Source organism: Plecotus auritus, assembly GCF_963455305.1.
Source record: "Plecotus auritus genome assembly, chromosome: 11".
In the NCBI taxonomy this organism is placed as follows: domain Eukaryota; kingdom Metazoa; phylum Chordata; class Mammalia; order Chiroptera; family Vespertilionidae; genus Plecotus; species Plecotus auritus.
The window spans coordinates 37,688,710-37,713,600 of record NC_137777.1 but is presented as its reverse complement, the minus strand read 5'-3'; the positions used below and the strand labels follow the sequence as shown (position 1 = coordinate 37,713,600).

Genomic DNA, 24,891 nt, shown 5'->3' with positions numbered 1-24,891 from the left:
TTACCCTAAATGTCCTGGAAACCCTGTTGCCTCTGGTGTTAGAAGACTCCAGGCTCGGGCATTCTCAGATGGCCCTCTGTAGCTAGCCCTGGCATTTTCTGCAAGTGGCTGTGACATGAGTCATAGTGGTCCGTCTCAGGGGAGGCTGGCCATGAGGTGAGCACTGAGGGAAATCACTGCATCTTCCCCTGCCTCGGAGGCGGAGGCGAGAGGCCAGGCTGGGGATGGCCACTGGGCCCCCTGGGGCTTGTGGTGGGGAGGAAGGGGTCAGCATCAGCAGGAAGGAGGATGAACCCAGAAAGGACAGGCCAGGCCAGAGCAGGCCCCATCAGAAATGGTCCTAGTGTTGAGTGCTGGGCAGGGCCTGTAATATCAAAACCACCTATGGCCGTAGGTAAAGAAGCAATGAGGTCCAGATGCATAATTCTGTCCATTTGGGAAAGTCTTCTCTCTCATGCAAGGAGAGAGCCTCAGGCATACTCTTGCGGTGGTTTATTAATGTCACAAATGAAGCATATTTTATTTTTATTTGAATTGGCCAATAAAAATGTTCTGTACAAGGTAAACACTTCATCATGAAATATTTAAAGTAAAAATAAATAAAATACTTCCATCCTACAGAAATCTCCAGCTGCCACATACAAATAGAGGACATCAGCTATTAATTAAATACATTAAAATAGTCTTAGGGTACTCTGATTGATAGGGTCAGTTTAAATCACCTGTTGAAATCATTATACCAAAGCAAGGTATTATTAATTCCACTAGACTATGCCATTTCTGGAAACATTAGCACTCAACATTTGATTTTCAATTGTTTTTTTATAGAAAAACTGCACATAAAAGAATAGAGAATTCATGCAATCATGCCAAATGATCCTCAAAACCCACGTTGATGATACTCTAGGTCGGATATTTGCCCTACGAAGTAAATATATAGTGCTCTGTCATTGAAAAGCCTACCTCGTCAAGATGAAATAAATGTGACACCAGGAATAGTAAGAACCATTGTGTTTACAGGTGCCTCAAACAACAAGCTCTTACATTTACACAGAAATCACACATATTAGAATGACTCACAAGGAAGACAGAAGAATCACCTGCTTCCTTCCTTGGAGGTCTTTAAAATGGGTTGGGATAATTTTATTTTGGTGTGGTTTTGCTTAAAAATGGGGATATAAACTTATGATCTTCCAAAGTCACTGTCAGACCAGGGGCTTAAGTGATTCTAAGAAGGAATGGCCTTCTTTTGCCTTTGAGGGAAGTTCCTTTTGTGCATCGTAGGCTGGGTGATTGGGTAGTGAGGGAGGGTGATATGATGTGTTTGTACCAGGTACTTGCAGAGGTAAATGTGTTCATTTTTAGCACAGAGGCTCCATTCCAATCCAGCGTTCTCCCTCCATGCAGCGACCTTTGGCACCTGGGAAGGTCACCTTTAGTCGGCCTCAAAGGCGCTGTTGGTCGCTCCCACGTACTCAGCCTTCTTCTTATGCCTCATCCACATTTTTCGGAGGATGCTGGGGATGCCGCAGGACACACTTCCTGTCAGCGGTAGGGAGGCTTCTGCTCCCTGGGGAAGGGTTGGGTACTCTTCAGTCATCTTCTTGAGATGCCTGGATCTAAAGAAAAGCCAGGGGTGTGGGGAGGGCAGTCACTTCCCTGAGCCAGACTTCTACGTTTTACTCTGAAGAAGCATATGGTAGCCTGAGCTCTTAGTCCTCCTCTGCTCACACATCCTGTGACCTGGAGGGAGGGTCACTGTTGGGCCCCATGCAGGAATGACACCCCCTGGGGACCCTCCAATAGGATGAGGGAAAGAGGGGCCTTGGCCATGCTGGTTTATGGGCCTCAAGTTCTGCTCTTGTCCCAAGTTCCACTTGCCCACCCCTCCCATCTCCACACGAACGATTTTGCTGAGTGGGATTTCCCAGAGCATTGGCTATTGGGTTGAATTCTGCCCCCCAGGTACTGTGTGATGTCAGGCAAGTGACTTAACCTCAACCAGCCTCGTGTCCTCATGTGCCAAGTGGGGATGATTTCATCTAACTCCTGGGGCTTTTGCGAGGAGGGAAATGAGAAAATAAAGCATCTGGCACATTGTAGGCCTCCCTAAATGTTCCTTTTCTCCTCACTTTCTCTACTTACCTGAAAGAAATGGCCTTACTTATCAATAGCCAGGGCCCAGGAGCAAATTGCGATGAGAATGTCTGAGCTTAGAGAAAAGAGTCCGTTTAGAACCTTTGCAATGCAGCTATGTGGATGGGTAGGGTCGCCTCTGTTGCATTGTAGTAATTTTTTACTGGTTGACTCTAGCAGCCACCAAAAGCCATTGTTGTTGAGAACAATTTGCTTCTAGTACTTATACAATCCAAACAATTGTCTTAGTTTTCAACACTTAGATTCCAATATGTTGAGTGACTTAGTTTTTATAATTCTCCTTGGATGGCTTTCTTTCATCTAGAAGAGTTTTGAATTGGCCTGTTTCCCCTTGGACTCCCACAGTGTTCAAGGTGTGCACCACTGGGTTGATATTTTAGTCCATGGCCCCCCACATATCTGCCTCTAACACGGTCCCGAGTACATGCCTTTCCAACCCCTATATTGTAAGTTTCTTAAAAAATGATAGCAATGGTTTATGCTAAGCTCTTTATACATTATCTCATTCAATTCTCACAATACCCCTCCAGAGGGGTACATCCTCAGATTTTGTTTGCTTTTTTTTTTTTTAAATAAACGAGGACATGGAGGTTTGAATAACTTGTCTGAAGTCACAGCAAGGCAGTGGCGTGCCAGGCAAGCAGCAGCACTTGACTGCCACCTGCAGCATGGAGGACGGTGGTAGGGACACAGATGGACAAGGTGAACTGAGTTAAAGGCTCCTGCCCACCACCTTCTTAGTGTACCATTGAAGGCGGGGAGGGGGCTGCTGGGGGTTACTCCCTCCTGGGACTCTAGCTGCTGGCCCCTGGATCAGAGGTAACAGAAACATGGGGATGATAAATTTGGTTAGAAACCTTTGACCTTATGTACTTTTTTACCTTTGGGCAAGGGCTATGAACACAATTCAGGAGGCATTTCTGATCTCAGCCTGCCTAGGGCTCTGAATATGGCCTGTGATTACATTTATCTAATTAACCCCAAATCCTCCAATGACAGTTCTTCAAGTCTAAAGAGTGGCGTTAATGAAGTGGAAACCATCAAACAGACTTCAGCGTCATCCAGAAACAGTTACACAGGGTTATTGTCCTCATTAAGAGGGCATTTGCAGCTGGCATGGATTTTGTGTCAGCATCTTGAGAGTCTGTCAACCAGGCCACCTGTTCCTCTTCTGCCTCAGGGCCCGGAGCAGGTGGGGCGCCCTGCAGGCAGCAGGCTGGGAGGCATGGCACTTACCCTCTTGTCAGAACAGCTCTGTTGTCAGATCCCCTGGGAGCGGTCGCCTCCAGGACAGCTGTGGGGGCCTTCACTGAGATCCGGGCCACCGGAGGAATCTGGGTTGTGAGGAAGGGGAAGAGAATGTGAGGATGTAGCCATGGTCCCAACTCTGGCACGACTGGAGCCACTGAAAGGGGAATGGCTACAATGAACCACCACGAACCCAGGGCACTAGTCCTTACACTTGGGTGGGCAACAGACTCCCCTGGAGGGCTTGTCAGCACCGTGCTGGGCCCACCCGGGTATCGGTTCAGTAGGTGTGATGTGGGCTTGGGCATTTGCATTTATAAAAAGTTCCTATGTGCTATTAGTCCCAGGACCCCAATTTGAGAAGAAACTTGAGTGAGAACAATTCAATTTTACCTGAGAACTCTGTTCTCAGACTCCCATTGCCCGTGTCCCCTTTGTTGTCAACTCCTGCAGGTTCTTGCTTTGAAATACTGCCCAGATTCCTGCCATCCTCTCCATTTCCTCTGCTGCAGCCTTCAGGGCCAATCACCTTGGGGCCTCCTTGTTTCCAACCATACCTCAGACCCCTCCTGGATTTGCAGGGCCTCCCACAGCGGGGTAGACTGAGGCCAACTCTGTACCTGCTCTTCAAGGCTCTGGAGAGCCCACTCCACTTCATCTATGCAGCTCCACCTTCTGCCACCTCCCAGCTCCGCCTTTTGTCACTCCCTTGGGTGTCAGCAGTTCCAGTCCTAGCAGGGCCACTCCTGCCTTCCCCAGTGCTCATTCCCAGCTCCTCATCTTCACTGGGCCTTTCCTTCCCTCTCTGGGCAGAGCCTCATCGCTGCTTGCCCTTCAAGCTCTCTTCCTTCAGGAAGCCTTCCATCTGGCTGGTGGCCCATGTTGATTCCTCTCGGTCCTTCGGCCCCCACAGCACTGCATACCACCAGTTCTATCTTTTTATGGTTCTCTCCTTGTTTCATATGTTTGTCCAGTTTCCTAGTCTCCAGAAAGGTCACATAGCATGTGGCAGGGCCTGGGACTTAAGCTTTTGGTGGCCCTACTTAGCTTTCCTAAAGGAGGTGGTGAGTGCTCAAGAAACATGTAGTGAAGTAGAAATTAACTGGTGGCCTAACCTGGACTAAGTCCAGAGTTTGCTCTGTCAATGGTCATACGCTGTACTTTGTTCCTCCACCCCATGACCCACTGAAGGTGCAAGGTCACCGTATTCCTGGAATCGCTGAGAGATTCACATCCCCCTTCTCTCCTGAGCTGGCCAGAGGTTGTGGGCAGAGTTACTGTGCCACCTTGTGGCCTCTAGGGAGCTCTCCCTCCCCATCATGTCAACAGCCTGGGAACATGTACCCACTCGCCTTCTTCCCCACTGTCCTTAGTCCCATTTCGGTGTTGAATCCGGCTTAGCCGTGCGAGCTCTGAATTGCTCTCCAGTCTCTGATGAGCTATGGGACCCCAGCCCCACTGTCTCAGGCCCAGAGGAAAGGGCCAAGCATGCTGCCTCTGTCCTCTGTATTATTATTGCCCCCCTTTTATAACGGGGTCCCCATCACCACCCTCTCCCATCCCAACCTGCTCTGGCCTCCCAGCCGCAGCTACTGTCCGACCCCAGCCCCAGACCTGGGGGTCCGTGATCCAGGCTGTGAGCCCCCTCTTCCCTTTAGTGTCAGCCTTCCCCTGGGCTTGGCTGAGCCCAACTGTTCGAGCTGTCACAGCCTGACAGCCTCCCCGCTGTAGCAATGGCCCAGACATCCTGTTTCCCTTGGTACTAGGTTGGGACAGGGGGCTCCTGACAAAATGGCTTGTCCCATCCCTGCCCATTGTGTGGTTTTCCTAGGACAGGGATGGCTTAGATGAGATACTCAGGTTAGATTTCCTCTCAGACCAGGAGCGAAGTTCTCACCTCTCCGTACAATCTGTTCCATAAGGACAAGAGGCTGGGCCAGACAATCTGTCAGGTCTCTTGTCCTCAGATGGCACAGTCCACGAATCTTGAGGGCTGATACTCATTAAGCACAGGCTGCTCGAGCCAACCTCGCTTCCAGCCATGACCTCACCCCCTACTGTGCTAACCAGAGGGTGCCCATGTTCATGCCCACAGGGAGATGCAGGAGACGTATTTTTTTCAGGGTGACTCTGAGCTAGACCTGGACATGTGCCACCCGATGGTCCCCCTTCATGACAGGACAAGCTTCCAGATTGTGAGAGGGCAGGCAACAGAGGGCTTTCAGTTCCCCCAGGTATGTCTCAGAAGGGCCACATCGTCTGAGGTCATGCCCTCCTGCGGCACCTCACATGCTCTGACAGGGCGAGGAGGAAACATAAAGCCCTGGCCATTTGGACCCAACTCGGGACAACCCAGATGGGCAACACTTGCCCAAGAGCTCCCACCGGGAGGGTTCATGCCCGTGTGGCAGTGCCCAAGCCTGCCACCCTTCTCCTGTCATAGGTATTGGTCCCTTCTGCACATCATGTCCCATCCAGAGATGACTGGTGTTCGATGTTTTCATGAAGCTTGAGACCTCTTATATCTCTTTCTCCTGTAGCTGCTGCCCTTGGGAATTAGTCAGGCATTTCCATCTGGCAGGGGCCAGCATAAAAATGCTTCTCTCCCTCCCTCCCACCCATGTTTGAAATGTATGCTAGGTAACACCTTCTGTTTTCCTAAGAGCTGAATTTCTGGCAAGGAAGAACCCCCAGGCCTGCTTTTCTACAACCCTCAGAACTGGCCCAAAGGACACGGGTCTCTCATCTTAGCACAGAGCGGGCACAACAGGCATAGCCACCCAGGCTGAGAGACTCACCAAAGACTTTCCATAGGCTCGACTCCCACGCAGATTTGATGATTTGGGCTCAGCAGGCCCCACTGCAAAAGTGAATGAAAGACATGTCACCCAGTGTACTCTGTCCTGTCTCCCTTGGGTCTGCATTAATTATCAAAGTCAGAAATTTCTTCCTTTTTCAAAAAAATTATCTTTTATATGTAATATTTTAAAATTATAGTTTGCATTCATTATTATTCTGTATTAGTTTCAGATGTACAACACAGTGGTTAGAAAATCATTTACTTTACGGAGTGGTCCCCCCAAAGTTTCAAGTGGGCAACAGACTCCTCTGGAGGGCTTGTTAGCACCGTGCACAATATTATTATTATAGTTATCATGGCACAATATTATTATTAATTTTTAAAATATGTTTTTAAAATCTATTTTTATTGATTTCAGAGAGGGAGAGGGAGAGAGAGAGATAGAAACATCAGTGATGAGAAAGAATCATTGATTAGCTGCCTCCTGCATGCCACTTTACTTGGGAAAGAGCCCACAACCCAGGCATGTGCTCTGACCGGGAATCGAACTGTGATCTTCTGGTTCATAAATCGGCACTCAACCACTGAGGCACACCAGCTGGTCGCGGTGCAATATTATTCCCTATGCTATAATTTACATCCCTGTGACTATTCTGTAACTGCCAATTTGTTCCTCTTAATCTCTTCACCTTTTTGCACCCAGCCCAACTCCCCTCCCCTCTGACAGCTGTCCATCTGTACCTTGTTTCTATTTTGTTTATTTTGTTCTTTAGATTCCACATATAAGTGAAATCATATGGTACTTGTCTTTATCTTATTTCACTTAGCAGACTACCCACTAGGTCCATTCATGCTGTTGCAAAAGGTAAGATCTCCTTTTTTATGACAAGCTGGGACTTTCTAAAGGCCTTGTACTGGGCAGTAGGATCAGGCAGCAGGGCAACTGCTGAGAGGATCACCTGCACCCCTGGTGCTCTTCCAGGGGCAGGAACTGAGCTCTAATAGATAGGTGCTCAGAGAATGTGCCCTCAGCCCCTCCTTCCTTCCTAAGGTGCCAGATCACAGAGGTTATCAGGAATTAAGTCTTTACGGCTCGAATCCCAGATCCATCATTTACCCTGCTGCTCCTGGACACCCCTCTGTGAAAACGAGCAGAGAAGTCCTGCCTGCGGTGGAACAATGGAGCTTCTTGGGAGTCCTGAGACACTGGCTATCTGGGAGGTATGTGAGAACCTGCTTGCTATGCCTTTATCCCCAAGGCCCCACCTACTTCTGAGTAATTTCTACTCTGAAGCCTGCAGCTTCGGAGAATCCAGGTGTTGAGCTGAAGGATCTCCTGAGAAGGGGAAGGGGATTAGGGGTGGGGGAGGGAATTTGACTTTCAATAGTGTTCTTCCCTGGGGTAGCCGATAAGCCCGATCCTATCACTCCACAGCATCTACATTAATAAAAGAGAAATATGCAAATTGACCATACCTCCATGACGCCCACCAGCCAATCATGAGTGAGTATGAAAATTAACTCAACAAAGATGGCGGGTTAATTTGCATATGCAGGCGTGGAAATGGCCGGGTGGGGCGGGACGCCTGTTATGAGGGGGAGGGCGGGGGGGGGGGGCGGAGAGAGTTACAGGAATGGCACTGCAGCCAGGAGGACTTGCAGGCTCCCAGGTGGCCGGGAACGAAGCCAGGGGAAGGAAGGCCTATTCTTGCATGAATATTTGTGCAAGGGGCCTCTAGTATAGAAATAAAGCACCCCCTCCCTCAGGAAAACATCTCCATGCCAATTAAACAAAGTTACAAAGATACCAAGACCAAAACCATGATGTTCAGTGCTCTGGCATAAGTAATGACAGCAGCTCATATTTTTGAGTATTTACTGTATCAGTCCCTGTATGAAGTGTAAGACACATCCACATTGTCTGATTTAATCCTCACGGCAACCCTGACAGGTAGGTGTCATCATAATCCCCACTTTCTAGATGAGCATGTTGAGGCTTTAGTAATACATAACAGTTTGGACGAAGCTGGTAAAGATGATATTGGGAATGGCAAACTGCCCTCTTTGATCTTGTAGGACCCAGGGACCCTCTAACCCAGTCTGGGAGGAGTTTGCCAGGTGGGCAGACACAGGGAGGGCAATCTGCATTGAGAAGAGTGTCAGTGAAGGTCCAGGGAAATAGTGTATAAGGGAGTAGTCACAGGATGACACAGCAGCTCAGGGTTGCTCTGTGTATGGACTGGGAGGGACAGGAGTGTCACAGGAGGTGGACCTGGAGATGTCAGCAGAGGACACATCCTGGAGGGCCTTGGGCATGGTATGGGTGGTTGCAGGTGGCAAGGACACAGTGTTAAAGTAGAGGAATGATATCGGTAGATTTCGGCTTTCGAAGGACCCTTCTGGTAGCCTTTTGGAGGGAGGGGAAACTGAAGGCAGGGTTGGCTGTTACACACAAGGGATGATGAAAGGACACTGAGTCCAGGTAGCCTGAGGTAAGTTCCAAAAGGGAGAGATGAGCCATATCTAGGAGCAGACACTGTCAGTGTTCAGTGTGTGAAGTGGTGGGTGGAATGGGGGTGGGGCAGGAAAGGGGTGTTAGGGAAAAGATCCCAGTGGCTTGCTGGAAGGATGCATAGTGGCCCCAGCTGAGAAAGGAAGAGAGGTTTGAACGAGGAAGATGAGTTCTGTTTGAAAAGGTTGATTCTGAGGTGCCTCAGGACAACTTAGTGGAGAGGTTCCACAGTTGACCAATTCTCCCAGGCTCAGGAGGTGGGGTGTCCCTCTCTAGACACCTGAGGCTCACCTGCTCAAGGCCTCATGGTGAGAGTATTTCTCAGCTGGGCCTCTGCCTTCAGAGTCCCCGCAATTTCCAAGATTCCTCAGGAATCTTGCTCCCACGTGAGAAGGCTGCAGCATCCAGGAGACTCCACTGTAGCTCAGAAAAGAAACAAGTCCCGGAATTTGAGATCTCTGGAGACTCACCTCCTCTGACAGATCTTAAGATGGTAGTTTACGAAGAGCCTTTGCCCGAGGCCGGTGCCAAGCCCTCCTGTGGAGAGCACTGGGTTTGGCTTTGGTTCAGAAACCCTCCCTCTCTCCCACCCCCTCTAGAATCTATCAGATTTGGGAGCTGAAGGTTGAATCAACGCCCAGCTCAATCTTTTTTTTTTTTTTTTTTCCTTCTGAACCTGACTAGCACATTCCCTGCATGAGCTGAGTGTCACATGTTAGGCAGATTCTCTCCATTTCACAACTTACTGTTCTCCTCTTTCTGAATAAAACACTGACTTGGGTTGTCCAAGCTTCCATAAACTACTTAGAAAGGAAGGAAAGTGTCCCCTAATACGAGACAGTTGGGAAGACACTGTTCTCCGGGGGAGGAGATCTGAGATTTAATCTCAGTTCTGTTGCTAATGAGAAGTGAGACCTTGGGTAGGTCACACAGTTTCCATGGTTTCATTTTCCTCTTCTGTAAGTTGGCAGGGATGGGTGCAATAGATCAATGGTTCTCTACCTTCAGTGCGCATTAGAATCACCTGGGGGAGGGGAGTGTTGTTAAAACACAGATTGCTGGGCCCCGCCCCAGAATATCTGATTCAATCTCTAGGGTGGGACCCAACGTTTGCATTTCTAGCAAGTTCCCAGATGATTCAGCTGTTCTGAGGATCCCACTTTGAGGATCATCCACTAAATCATCTCTAAATCCTTGCTAATCAATTTCTTGTCCTCAGGCCAAAATCCTCAGCATCATTAGAAACATAAAATCTGGGGCCTTACTCAGTCTTATGGAATTGGAATTTGCATAACAACAAGGTTCTCAGGTGATTCTTTTGCACATTAATTTGAGAAACATGCTCTAAATTCACTTTATGATTTTGTAGTGAAGATATTCTCTTTTTCTCTTTCTACACACATACTGCACCCACCCACCCACCCACCCACCTATATATAGACACAGAGAAAAATTGATCTCCTCTTAATTTGCAAGGCAGATTGTGGTTTTCCGAATGCTTTCATTCTACAGACATATGTATGTATGTAATCACTTCACTAGAGAATACAGATGCTTAATGCATTCCTATAGTAGAATCATAAAAAAAAAAAAAAAAAGATCAGGGTGTTAGATCAAAGAAGCCTTAGAGAAGATGGATAGGTGAAGCGACATACTCAATTAAGTCTTATTTTAGTTCTTGTAACATACAAAATTATTGACACACGAAGGCTTTGAGAAAGACATCCCAGACATTTCATTATGTCTTTTTGGAGTTAAAATACAAATAACTTCAGGCTGTAGGCATAACAGAAATAACCTAAACCATCAAGTAAAGGCAAAATACCATCACAAACCTCAGTGAGCTAGAGGAAGATGCCCATTTGACTGCTTGAGGTGGAAGCCATTTATAAACAGTGTGAAAGGTATGACTATACTGTTTCCAGCTTTCAAAACAAATTTGTCCCTGAATTTTTTTTATAGATTGTCGAACTAGCCTAAGTAATGTAAGAAGGTGAGATCAAATGTAAGATGGTGAGGTCTTAAGATGGTAGTTTACGAAGAGTCTGTATAATGACACACACACTGCCTATAAAATAAATAACGCAGGCTTCTTCTGCTATGTGAGTCATGGCTACACTGGTTTTCTCTCCCCAGAACATAAAGACTTTCATCTGAATCCAGCAGGGCTTCCTGTGGAGCAAGATGGTAGATGAAAGCATCTTTGCTCACGACACACACCAGAGCGAGTCATATAGGTGGAAGGGAGTTGTGTGGGGCTGCTGTAGATGGGGTCTGAAAGCAGGTGCACTCAGAGCGGGAAAGCATGTGTGGGGGAAAAGCGTAGTCCCCATACCACAGGTGCTCTGCTCACCTGGCGTGACCGAGGACACTAGGGAGTACCACGATGCAGTCAGACAAACCACAAGCCAGGACGCAGACAGTGCGGCTGCTGCTCTCAGTGAGTCATTGTTCCCCAGGGAGGTACCCGGAGCAGGGTCAGTGCACATACCTGGTCTGGCAGGAGTCTTGGCAGCGGGGGGTCCCTGCTGCCATGAGTTATGAAGTCGGCTGAACCTGGGGCCCTCGCAGTCTCGGTGGTCACTGCGGTGTGGCAGTAGCTCCAGGGGCCGGGGAGCATACAGGTCCGACTCAATCACCACCTGCCGGGAGGAGGAAAGACAGTCAGCTTGTTCCCCAAATCAGATCTAGGGATCCATGGCCCAGGCCAGGACTACAGCTTTGCAGATGGACCTTGTGCCAACATGCACGTTTTGGAGCCATCCTTACTCCATTGAATGCTAGGAACAGTGAGAAAACATGGGTAAACTGCCCAGAAACAGCTGTTCATTGAACTTCAGAATGTTCAGGGGTGCAGGAAAACAAGGGCTTCAGAGGTCTCTCACCAGCAGTCCCATCACAGAGTTAGGATCCTGGGCCATCAGGCCAAAAATCAGGGCTGGTCACCTGCACCCTGGCCTGACAACAGGACAGGTTATTTGAAAAGAGGCTAGCCCTGAAAATTGTGATCCTATGGTCTTTGCAGCTAAGTGGATGCCCAGTGAGGACAGAAGACTTAGGGAAAAGACTTGGGACCCAACTGACTCCCAGATTTTTAAATGTTTTATTAAAAATATTTTTATTGAGCCGAAACCGGTTTGGCTCAGTGGATAGAGCGTCGGCCTGCGGACTGAAGGGTCCCAGGTTCGATTCCGGTCAAGGGCATGTACCTTGGTTGCTGGCACATCCCCAGTAGGGGGCGTGCAGGAGGCAGCTGATCGATGTTTCTCTCTCATCGATGTTTCTAGCTCTCTATCCCTCTCCCTTCCTCTCTGTGAAATATCAATAAAATATATTAAAAAATATTTTTATTGATTTCAGAGAGGAAAAGAGAGGGAGAAAGAGAGAGAGAGAAACATAAATGATGAAAGAATCATTGATCAGCTGCTTCCTGCACACCCCTCACTGGGGATCGAGCCCGTAACCCAGGCATGTACATTGACCAGGAATTGAAACGTTACCTCCTGTTTCATAGGTCGATGCTCAACCACTAAGCCACGCTGGCCAGGCCAACCCCCAGTTTTGACACTTTGTGGTAATGTGGGAAGGGGATATCCCTGTTTGCCTTGCTGTATTGCGGCAGAGTAAGTGCCTGTCACTAGTAGAAATTTTAATAGCATAGATTGCTTTTTTAGTTCATGTCATTTACAGGGGTGGGCAAAAGTAGGTGTTCATGTGGAAAACTACAAATTAATAAATAATAATATAAGAATAAACTCTGCGTTTCACATACTCACAACTGTAAACCTACTTTTGCCCATTCCTGTATTTATCTACAGTGTCTGAGAACAGTTCATGTCTCCCACAGAGGAAAATAAGGGCAGCTGACACTCTTTGCCTCAGTTTACCACAGATAGTCCTTTGCTTAGAAAATTAATATATCCCAAATTTGATCTTATCTAGGGTAGGAAATGAACTCTGTTCGGGCCCATTTTAGGACCCAGACTTATTCATTCTGTGCCTTTGGAGAAAGCTGATCATTCAGGAGCACTTACTAGTAGCATCAGTCCTCTTTCTGCTCTGGGCACTGCAGAAGGTGGTGCTTCTGTTTCAGCAAGCCTTCCATGCAGGCTGGGAGCAGCACCCTGCACTGGATGCCAGCACACTGGGGCTGTGAGGCTCAGCAGTGGGTGGTCTGGCACTCAGCACCCTGCATGTACATCCCCTCTGCTCCCCTCCTTCTCTTCCTTCTAGCATTGTGCTCTGCCATGGTGTTGCCCAGAATACTGGACTTTCCTGGAGTAATGCTAGCCCCATCCCCCTTGACACATGGACTGTTTGATCTAAGGGCCCGCCCCCAGAATAGGAATCTCCGGGTTGCATAGGAAAGACCTGAGTCTCATTGTCTGACACTTGTAGGGCTCTCTGCTGTTGACCTCCCATTTTATTTTTGTTCTTTTGGCGTTCGTCTCAGGAAGGAGAAGTGAGGACTGGTGTGTTTTCAGAGCCACTTTACAGATAGAGAAGGTAAGGCAGGATGTGGAAGCCTGAGGAGTCCATGGGGGAGACCCAGCATTTCCTCCTCCGAAAAGGGGAGCAAATGTTCCCTGTCAGGAACAAGAACCGCCACCTCCGCAATCCCTTCTCTGCACCATGGGCTGGGGAAGAGATTGGGGAGGAAGAGAGCAGGGAGGCATGGCGGCTCAGCCCATCACTAGATGTAGGAGGTTTCCTGGGGGTGGAGATGAGGCTGATTCCTTCCCAGGTTATGACTTAGGGCCAAGTGCCTCTTCAGGGTATCTTCTCCAATCCCTCTGAAAGGATGCAGGAATGGACAGAGGAGAGGGGCCCAGCTCGGAGCATTTCCCTTTTGTAGCTGGCCTTGTCCTTGGTTCTCATTTCCCACAATAACAGAGGCTCTGAGAGGGCTCCAGGGCTGTGTTAGGCCCACACCAGGGAATGGACAGCTGAACGGATGGTTGTGTCCTCCTGACAGCCTGGTTTATTTTCTGGTCTATAGGACACAGTCTGGGCTTTCTGCTGCTGCTACTGGTGGTGGTCTTAGCACATGCTGATCTGAGCGTGGGCTCTTTAGCACCCTGAGTACACAGGTAAGATGGGGAACTGGCAGCAGGGGGTGGGATGTAATAACAGGGAGTTAGAAAGACAGGTGAGACTTAGGTAACAGAGAATCATCATGATTTGGGGCTGATGGAATCCATAGCAATGTTCTAGCCCAACGCCCTAATTTTATACATAGGGAAACTGCCGTCAAAGAGAGGCATGTGCCTTCAAGGTCACGGATCTGTAAGGGGCAGAGTCAGGACAAGAACTATTTTTTTATGACTTCTGAGTGCTCTTTGTCAGACCCACAGAAGTACCTACATCCAGATAAGAATTTTCCAGTGCAATTGATTGCTCAGTGCATTTTGAAAAATCAGCAGATCACCAGACAAATCCCTCCTCCACAAGGTTGAAATCTGGGGAGAATGTGACATTTGCAATCTCATTTCTCCATCTTTCCTGGATGGTGCCCAAATGCTTATTATGAAGGGGCTGTGAATCACAGAGACAGGGCCTCCATTGTACTGGGACTCCTAACTGACCCACACCTTCGTGTAAATTCATTCCTTTGAGATACTCTTATGTTGATGGCATCAGGTTGATCAGGATGTCAATAAAATTGCCTAAGAATCCAAGAGGGGTGGGGAAAAGACCAGAGAGACAGTCTAGAGAAGGAACAATATGTGGCTGTGCCCTGGGTTCAGAAAAAAAAAAAAAGGAACTTCAGAGGAGTCCAGAGAGAGGAAAAACTGTAACACCAAGGATGGTTTAGAAAGGAAAGATATATTTGTAAAGGAAGGAACCTGACATCCACAGGGTAGCCAAAGGAGGGAGAAAAGACACAAATAAGAACTTCAGGACAAAGAAAGTCATAAACATTGGTACATTAGAGCAGTTGCAAGATATGAATCATTTTCTCGGGAACTCAAAGGGTAGAAGAGGGCCAACTGGGCGAGGAAATGAGATCAGAGCCAATTCTTTCTTCTTTGGGCCTCTTTCCCCATCTTTGGTGGATTAAGAGACCTTTCCTGTCTTTTCTAATTTGAGTGTTCTGTACATCTGGGGCTGAGTTTTATAAGCAAAGGATGAGTCAGGCTGTGAGTGGAAATCAGAAATTCAGAAGAGAGCTCAAAGGTTAGAGGGCATTAGGAGGCTGTCTCACCTGGAGGAAGACTGTGTATTTGACGACAGGACCCTAGCTTCTGATATATTTTTTTAAAAATATATTTTATTTATTTCTTACAGAGAGGAAGGGAAAGGGATAGAGAGTTAGAAACATCAATGAGAGAGAAACATCAATCAGCTGCCTCCTGCACACCTCGCACTGGGAATGTGCCTGCAACCAAGGTACATGCCCTTGGCTGGAATCGAACCTGGGACCTCTGAGTCCGCAGGCCGACGCTCTATCCACTGAGCCAAACCGGCTAAGGCTGTTTTTTTTTTTTAAATCAAAAGCAATTTTTATATGTATTCATATACTTCAGTCATTTTTTTTTTTCTCTGAGTAAAAGTATTTTAGAGAGGGGAAGTCAGAAACCATAAATGTAGCAGTCTTTCTCAAAAATTTCCACTCCCAGGAAACCTGAGAGCGCCGTCTACAGTGCCTGGCTGAAGTCAATTGGATATTCCAAGAGGCTGTGCCATGTTTTGTTGGCTTTGAGTATCTCATGTCCATGTGGCTTCACCTTCACAACTGAGAATTGTCTCCTTTGTTTAGGTTCTAATTCCCCTGAGAACTTCCTTCCCTAGAGCCCTAGAAAGTATAGTGATTTATTTCCACTTAAAAAGTTTTTGTAACCAGTGTTCTGTCCTTATAACGCCAGTTGATATTGATATAAGGAGTGATTCAGACAGGAACACTGTTTAAGGTTAGAAATCCAAGAACTTGGTTGAGAACGAAATATTTGTAATTCCCAAGGGATTGTCCCTGAGTTATGAATGATTTGTGGTTCTCTCAAATCCAAGGTAATGCCAAACTCAAGGCCTTGATTGAAACATCCGTTGTGAAACTTTTCATAAACTCTGAATTACCTACAAACAACTGCTTCCCTTTCTATACTTGGGTCACCCACTAATTCTTAAAAGGCAGGAGCATTTTTCTACTAGTGTGTGGGCTTAAGTTTTCAGGGCCCACGACAACAAAGAAATTTTCCATCCATTGAAATCCCCTTTCTTTCTTACTATATAAAACATTTGCAAAAGTTATTTTAAGAAGATATGCAACTGACAGAAAAAAATGGGCAAAAGACATGTATGTGTAAGGAACCTGGAGTAAAAAAAAAATCTATAAAAAGATGAATGGTATTAAAGAAATGCAAATAAAAATAATAAGATATTTTCACCTATTAGACTGTCAAAGATTAACAACATTGATACCATACAGTATTGGCTCAGGTGTTCTGATAAAGGTACTTTTAAAACACAGTTGCTTAGAATTTGGCAATGACTATATAATTTTTTTCAATGCTCATATACTTTGATCACTTTCTTTTTTTAAAATATATTTTTATTGATTTCAGAGAGGAAGGAAGAGGGAGAGAGAGATAGAAACATCAATGATAAGAGAGAATCATTGATCAGCTGCCTCCTGCACGTGTCCTACTGGGGATTGAGCCAGCAACCTGAGCATGTGCCCTTCACCGGAATCGCACCTGGGAACCTTCAGTTTGCAGGCCCATTTTCTATCCACCGAGCCAAACCAGCTAGGGCCTTTTTTTTTTTTTTTTTTAATAATATATATTTCTTTATTGATTTCAGAGAGGAAGGGAGAGGGAGAGAGAGAGAGAGAAACATCAATGATAGGAGAGAATCATTGATTGGCTGCCTCCTGCACACCCCCTACTGGGGATCGAGCCCACAACCCAGGCATGTGCCCTTGGCCGGAATCGAACCTGGGACCCTTCAGTCTGCAGGCTGACGCTCTATCCACTGAGCCAAACCAGCTAGGGCGTTTTTTTGTTTTGTTTTGTTTTGTTTTTTATTGAGACATAATTGATATATAAATTGTGTAAGTTTAAGGAGCACATGTGTTGATTTGATAACCCAGAATTTAATATCTATGAATATATCCTTAAAACATTTGCATAAGAATATAAAAAATATATTCTAGATAGCTAGAAATGGATAGAACTAGGATTTAAGCCCAGGCAGTTTGACTCTTAAGTCTACAGACCTAACTACTGTGTTCTACAGTTCCTCAGGATTTATTAATACTACTATATTTTCTATCTTCATAATGTTTCAATTTTTTAAAATTGATTTTAGAAAGAGAGGAAGGGAGAGAGAGGAACATTGATCATCAATTGACTCCCACTGGGGATCAAACCTGTAACCTGGGTACATGCCCTGACCAAGAATTGAACCTGCCACTTTTTGGTATACCAGACAATACTCCAATCAACTGAGCCGCACCTGCCAGGGCATAATGTTTCAAATTTTATAATGGGCACATACTGCTCTGGATATTTAAAAAATAATAAATGTACATAGAAACGACGACTAAATCCCATCTCATTCCAAAGACACTTAATTATTTTTTTAATGGAGAATAAGTTTTTAAAAATTGAGATACTTAGAAAATCAAAATGCTGTTCTATGAAAAATTGTGATAGAAATAGAAATGCCAGTATAACCAAGAGGAAACAATTAGGAGTTAAAATAAATCTTTAAAATTAAAGTACAAAGAGGTATTGACAACTTTCATATAAAGAAATCTGTAAATAAAATGAGAAATTTACAGCACCAGTGCTCTCTAAAGACATGTAAACTAATTACTGGTATAAGGTAATGCAGATGCTTACTAAAGTAGCAAAAGGTAATACAGAAAACGAAAGCCAGTGTTGGTGAGGCTGGAGGTAAATGACAAAGCGTGGCTGCAAGCCTGGCAATTGTTCAGAATTCCTGGTCATATGTGTCAAAACTGTAAGCAGGAACCATTTTTTAAAAACCACTATTATTTCTCCCCATGTAGCTCAGTGTCTCTTACACATAATAGGAATGCAAATATTTGATGGATAGATGAATGAGTAGATGGATAGATAGATGAAACTATTCTTATCCTTTTACTTGTTAATTCTACTTTGAGGCCTATGCACCAAAGAATTAATCCAAAAAATAGTATTTTGTACAAATAAACTCATTTCACTGCTATTTATAACAGTGAAAAAAAAAGGAACATTACAAATGCCAATAATAGGAGAATACTTAGGTTAGGGTGCTATACCCACGTCATGGATTCCATTTAAATAAGAAAAAAAAAACCCACAGGAGATACAAAATGAGATTTGCTCTCTGTGTCTGGGAAAAATGTCAGAATTGAGGGGTCCAATTCAGAGCTGTGTTCTGTCTGGTTGGCATTTGTCAATTATTTTGGTTAAGTGGAGGTGGAAGAATGCAGCAACAACAACATGGGCTACAGGAAACCTTCCTGGTTATATGGAGAGCAGGGGGGAGAGAGAGAGTGAAGAAGCTGGACAATGCTTTTTAAATAAAAGTCAGTGAAGAGATCAAAACTGAAGTTTCCTTACATTCTTGGTCAAGAGGTGTTGAGAGCTTTTGACTCTTCTTCTGGCTGGACTGGACACTGTGAAGAGAGATAAAGGAATGGTTTTAGAGAACACCCGTGAGGCTGACATAGCTACAGTAACAAAACTGAGAGGGTTTGCACCTGGAGTGAGGGAGGGGCCGAGGACGGGGACTGGGAAGAAGAGGCAGTGCAACTGCAATTTTCGATGTTACTTGGTTGAGTGCACCGACCTACACAGCAGCATTGTTCACAATAGCCAAAAGGTGGACACAACCCAAATGTCCGTCACCAGATACGAGTAAATGAATAAAACGTAGTCTATACATTCAGTAGAATATTATTCCTCAAGAAAAAATCGAATTCTGATACGTGCTGCAACATAGATGAAACTTGGACATTAAGCTGAGTGAAATAAGCCAGACACAAAAGGACAAATGCTGTATGAGTCCACTATATGAGATACCTAGAATTATCAAACTTATAAAGACAGAAAGTGGAATAGAGGTTACCAAGGGCTGGGAAAGAAGAAATAGAGAGTTATTGTTTAAAGCAGCGATTTTCAACTGTTGTGCCACAAGAATTTTTAAAACATGCTATACATAATTATTTAGTCAGGAGCACTGACCTCTTTTCCCTTAGATTGTTAAGTGAAAAAATGACAACAACAATCATCTGGTGTGAATTACCCCCCTTTTTTTCTTATTGAATTTATTGGGGTGACACTGGTTAACAAAAGACACAGGTTCCAGGTGCACAATTCCACAACCTATCATCTGTACACTGTATTGTGTGTTCACCATCCCATTCATCCCCTTTCCACTTCCCCTACCCTCTGTCCTCCTGGCAATCACCACATTGTTGTCTGTGTCCATGAGTTTTTTCTTCCTTTTTAAAATTTTTTTAGAAGTTTATTCTTTTTTTTTTTTTTCGCAATCCCTCCACCCTCCGTGAATGCCCTGTCTTGAACCATAAATATATAGGTCATATAATAGAGTTGCATCTTATTGGTCCCATTGCATAATAAGGTTGCATCTGATTGGTTAATTCTTGGTACCAGAAATCCTTACATACAAACTAGAGGCCCGATGCATGAAATTTGTGCAAGGGGCTCGGCCCTCACAGCCCCAGCTTCATCCAGAAGGTCGTCCAGAAGGTCGTCTGGACGGTTGTTCTGCTGTTGGGTCTAATTAGCATATTAGCTCTTTATTACATAGGATTTAGGCACCAGATTCTTTAAAAAGTCACCTTGGAGCAAAAAGGGTAGGTAATTACTATTATTATTAATTATTTATGTAAATCTTTCAAAACTATACCTATTTTTTGTCATATTGGCAAAAAATATATTTTTTTGGAGTGCCACAGAATTTTAGAAATTAGTTTATGTGTGCCATGAGAAGAAAAAGGTTGAAAATCATTGGTTTAATGGGTACAGAGTTTGTTAGGAATGATGACAAAGTTCTGGAAATGGAGAGTGGTGATAGTTACACTCCAATCTGAATTTTCTAATTGCTACAGAACTGTATACTTAAAAATGGTTAAATGGTAAGTTACATATTTTGTATATTTTACCACACACATAAAAAGCTTTAAAAAATCAATTAACCATAAAAAAATTAGTTGGTTGAGAAAAGGTGCGCATTTTGTTGAAAATGGAGACACCCAGGCACCTTTTCCACATTACTTCTAGAGTGATTTACTTGGAACAGAAATCCCACCCTGCCACGCCCTGCCTACACCTGAAATGACCTCTTGCCGCCTGTCAGATAAGTGATCAGAGGAGTGCTGTGCAGCCATGACACCCAACACCCAGCGTGCAGTCAGCAGCCAGGGCTCCCCACTCCTTTCACTTGGGTGCGAATCTGAACTTGACCACTTGCTAGGTACGAGATTTGAACAAATTACTCATCCTCTCTAAGCCCTCAGTTTCCTCATTTGTACATTAGGGGTAATAACACCTACCTCAGAGGGCTGCGGTAAGGATTAAACAAACTAATTTGTACTAGTATAAAGCCTTTGGCCTACCACCTGTCAAAGAGTAAGTTCCTAGGAATTAATAGTGATTATTATGATTTTCCTCTTTCTCTGTAAGATGAGGGTTGGTGGGAGGAATAGGTGATAACTTGTAGAGACTATAGCATTCCATTAGAGTGTCTCCTTCTGGAGTTTTCTCCATTTCCTCTTTCCCTTATTCCCCTCACTAACTAACCCTTCTCCATCATTGTTTATCTCCAAGTAGGTTATTTTGAACGCTGTGGTACTATTTACCCCAGAATTAAACCCAGTCTAGTGTGCTTCAGGAAATAGCTGCTGGTATAACTTCTTAGTAAAACCACAGTTTTTATCTTTTGTATTTACTGTGAATTGTGGCTATGAAACCTTTCCCTGAAAGGTCTTTCTTTCTCTAGAATGTAAAAAGACATACTTGTCCTTAGTTACAGACTTGTTTTATATCCAGTGCCTTTAAACTATTTAAAACACTCCATAATATTTGCTGTGGCCATAAAATACTTAAGTGCCTTTAAAATACTTTAAGAAACTCCATAACATTTTTGTGAGGTATTAAGATGGCTCAGCTAAAAAAAAAAAAAAAAAAAAAATCACTATTAGGTTGAACCCAATACATGTGTGTTGGAAAGAAGGATATAATACAACAATAATAAATGTAACAATAGCTCTGGCCAGTTTGGGTCGGTGGATAGAGCATCAGCCTACAGACTAAAGGGTCCGGGGTTCAATTCCGGTCAAGGGCACATGCCTGGGTTGCAGGCTTGATCTCCAGTAGGGGGCGTGCAGGAGGCAGCCAATTGGTGGTTCTCTCTCATCATTGATGTTTCTCTCTCCCTCTCTCTTCCTCTCTGAAATCAATAAGAATATATTTTAAAAAGTAAATGTGATAATAACTCCCCATGAAGTTTTACTAGGTGGATGGCTTATTTGCCATATCTCATTCACACCTCCCAGCAACTCTGTGAGGCAGGTGCTCTTCATTTTTTAAAAAAGTATTTATTGATTTGAGAGAGAGAGAGAGAGATCAATTTTATTGTTTCACTTATTTATGCATTCATTGGTTGATTCTGATTCTTGTATGTGCCCTGACCAGGGATTGAACCCACAACCTTGGCACAATGTTGGGACAATGCTGTAACCAACTGAGCTACCCGACGAGGGCATAGATACTCTCCATTTTATAGATGGGGATACTGAGGGTTATGGTCACGTCGTCGATGGTGGAACAAGGCCTATGCTCTTAACCACTAGGCAGCACTGCCCATGTGGCTGAACTTGTGCTCTGAAAATGTTTTGGTCTTTGCCCATTGAATAAGCAGGGCTCAACACTAGCATTTGGGAAAGGGCATATCAGGGAGGGCTATCACCCTTGTTAGATGAAATCAAACCAACCTATATTTTTGCACTGTCTTCTCTCACTGAGGGCCCTCTGCCCGATGGCTTTAGAGAAACAAGATGCAAACCAAGAAGAAGAAGGAAGAGGCAGACTCTCCCATTTCTGGTCTAATATAAACTACAAATACTCCTTTTCTAGACAACGACTTCCTAAGCAGTGAAATGTGCATGAATACCAATGAATACTTGGTTTAACATCATGAGATGGCCGTGAATAAAAATGGCAAGAAAGGAATATGGGATTAAATAGTTATCTTCGACCTAACATATTCATTGTTGTAAGTATGGAATAAAAATGGAAATCACGTTGTAAGTGATGTATTTAATGGTGCTCACTATATGCCAGGGGCTGTTCTAGATGCTTTACATAATTTCTCTATATCTCATTAACCCTCCTCCCCCCCACCTCCCCATCATAACCCTGGGAGGTGAGTTCTAGTTCTCCTTTTTACAAAAGTGAAAACTCAGGCCAGAGAGGTTAAGTAGCCTGCCCTAGGTCACACAGTGCAGAAGAGGTGGCAGTTTTGGACCACTATGCTAAGCACATGAAGCCAAAGGTCCTGTTTTGAATAATTTTATTCATGGGAAGTATGATATTTCTCCTGAACTGCATAATAATTTTTTATTAAAAAGAGCCATATGGCTTTGATTTTTTTCTTCCTTTGAACATTTATAAATGGAAAAAAAAAGACAGAAAATAGACATACTAACATTTCCTTCCAATTTGTTTCCTTCTCATATAAAAGTAATAAAAAGTTAGAGGGCAAGTTTAGGTCCCCTCTGTCTTCCCTCCTTCCCTAGGGATACTAACATCACCAATTTTATCCGTATCTTTCCAGCCTATGTTTTCACACTTTTTTCATATGTACCCATAAACAATATATGGTATTGTTTTATATTTCCAAACTTAATCCTTGTTATCATACATATATAAATTTTCAGCCTGTTGTTTTTTTTCACTCAACATGATATTTCAAGACCTATGTCCATACACGCAGACTTAGTTCATCGCTGTTGACGACTGTGGAGTATTCCATAGTGTGATGACACCACATTTTACCCCTTCCCCTCTTCAAGGACACTTCGGTTCTTTTCAGTTTCGCTGTCATAGCATCAGTGCCACCATGAGCATCTGCGCCTGAGAGAGCAGCCGAACAGCTGGGTCAGAGGGTCCTGACCACCTTGCCTCTCCAAGTACCTTTCAGAGTCTCCAGAGAGAGTTCCAACTCCTGCATGTGGACTGACTCCTAGCTCCTTTTCTCTCTGGCATTTTGGCAATAGATGTCTAAAGCTTCATTTACGTTCTGTTGGCTGTCTCCTCCATATCCCACCCCCTCCAGCAAGGGCCCAGGGAAGAAGAAAGGAATTGTTTGAACAGGGGTCACAACACCAGCAAACACCCAGCCCGCTTCATTCAAGTCTGACAATGAGGCCAGGGCTCAGCCGGAGTCCCGGACTCTCCCAGCACGTCAGGGGCTGCAGGGACAGAGCAGGGGCCACAGGAGAGAGGACAGAGCTTTGGAGGGAGCAGGGGAACTGTTCAGTCAACAGACACCTTCCATCGTCTGAGCTCTCGCTTGAAGCCCCTCCCTCGACTTGACACCATTGGCCTCAAAGGACGAGGGCTGACAAAGTCACACTTCTTGGTGGCGCTAGTTCCAGGTTAAGTTTGAGAGCGTGGCCCTGGGGTCTGGATAGAGGCCAGCCAGGGTTAGGGCATTATTGGACCACTTCCTTGGACTTTGGGTCACTGAGGGGAGTATTTCTCCTCATATCTCACTGCACAGTTAGAAATCAGATTTGTGAGGCAGCTGGTTCTCATTTCAGGACCCACTTGCTCACTGGAGAAGATGAAAGAATCTACCTAGCTGCTCAGGGAATTTTGTTTTCACCTCCGTTTCCTCCCACAATGGCTTGCTGTCACTTGCATTTGGCTTGGTGGGTTGCAGTATTAAGTGAAACAGGAATATTTAACTGCCCTTCTTTCCCCCTCCATGGACTGTTTCTCCATGATTGATGTTTATACAGGTGCCTCCTTTTCAGAAACAACAACAACAAATATCAAAACCGAGAAGCGGTCAGAGCTCAGAGACCTGAGGGGGAACCTTAGTAAAACAGCACGTAATGGCCCTCACCCTCCAGCAAAAGGTGCCTCATGAAGGGAACAGTCAAGGACAATTTTACTTACCCTTGGAAGGAATCACAGTGGTGAAAACTTCTATATTGTCGTCACTGCAGCTATAAATCTGATGCATCCTGTCAGCTTTCTCTCCCCTAACGTGCCTGGGAACCGGAGGCCTCTCTGTGAACCCCTAGTTGCAAGGTTTCCTAATCCAGTCTGGCTCGGGGATCATTGTGCAGGTCCACAAAAGACAGGCTGGTGCTGTGAGCTCATCTCGTTTCAGTCTTCACTGCAACATTTTCTAATCCCATCTGTCTTTTTTTTTTTTTTTTTTTATGAATCCTATTATTGCAAACCTTTGATTGAGCGTGGAGGCTTCAGTCCCCTCCCAGCCAGGATGTATTTAACATTTTTATTTTGCCGTGTCTGCCGCAGTGAATTTGGAAGTCTTTTGTGAAGTGATGAAGTGAAATCGCCTACTCAGTTAGCGCCAAGCTTGGCTGGAGAATTTCACCGAAAAGGAAACGTGATCTTTGGTATCAGCAATTCTCCTTTTTCTTTCACTTTTTTCTTTTCGCTCCAGAAGAACTGGATATTCAATAACTTGTCACGTATTAATTTGGCTTCCTTCAAAATTTCTATTTTAAGCAAAAGGACTGTTTCTCCACAGCATTTTCGCTTCCCACCAGTGCACAATAAGGCTGACATTTCTAGAGAGCCGTGTGCTTAGCATCTCCTTGTACAACTTTTCAGGTGCCTGCAGGACGTGGGATAAGCAGTGTTCCCACACTCAAGGTGCCCAGTTACAGGATGGCTATATTTTACCCTGTATATTGCATATATTATACACAAAAAAGGTTGAAACGTGTGTGTTATGTCCCAAACGCACTGTCTTTCATGACACCAGTACAGATTTACTTCTTCATATTGATATTGATAATGATATAATAATATTAACAAAGAGAGTTGGCATTTGTGAAATGCTTCCTAAGAGCTAGGAAGCCTGATATATAATCTCATTTAATGTCTACAACTACCCAATAAGACTATTTTTGCCACCTTATAGGTGAGAAAAATAAGAC

The 24,891-nt window shown here is 44.8% G+C and overlaps 1 protein-coding gene across 1 annotated transcript; it reads right to left on the bottom strand.

Annotated features, from left to right (window-relative positions):
* Positions 1-423: 423 nt before the first annotated feature.
* Positions 424-24,440, bottom strand: VXN (vexin). Its single transcript, XM_080646200.1, has 6 exons — positions 23,876-24,440; positions 18,287-18,342; positions 11,209-11,359; positions 6,204-6,265; positions 3,394-3,491; positions 424-1,619 (listed from the first exon to the last, which is right to left on the bottom strand). Exons 1-6 carry the CDS (start codon positions 23,940-23,942, stop codon positions 1,436-1,438), a joined length of 618 nt encoding a protein of 205 aa, XP_080502326.1. The 5' UTR covers positions 23,943-24,440; the 3' UTR covers positions 424-1,435.
* Between the last annotated feature and the right edge of the window lie 451 nt (positions 24,441-24,891).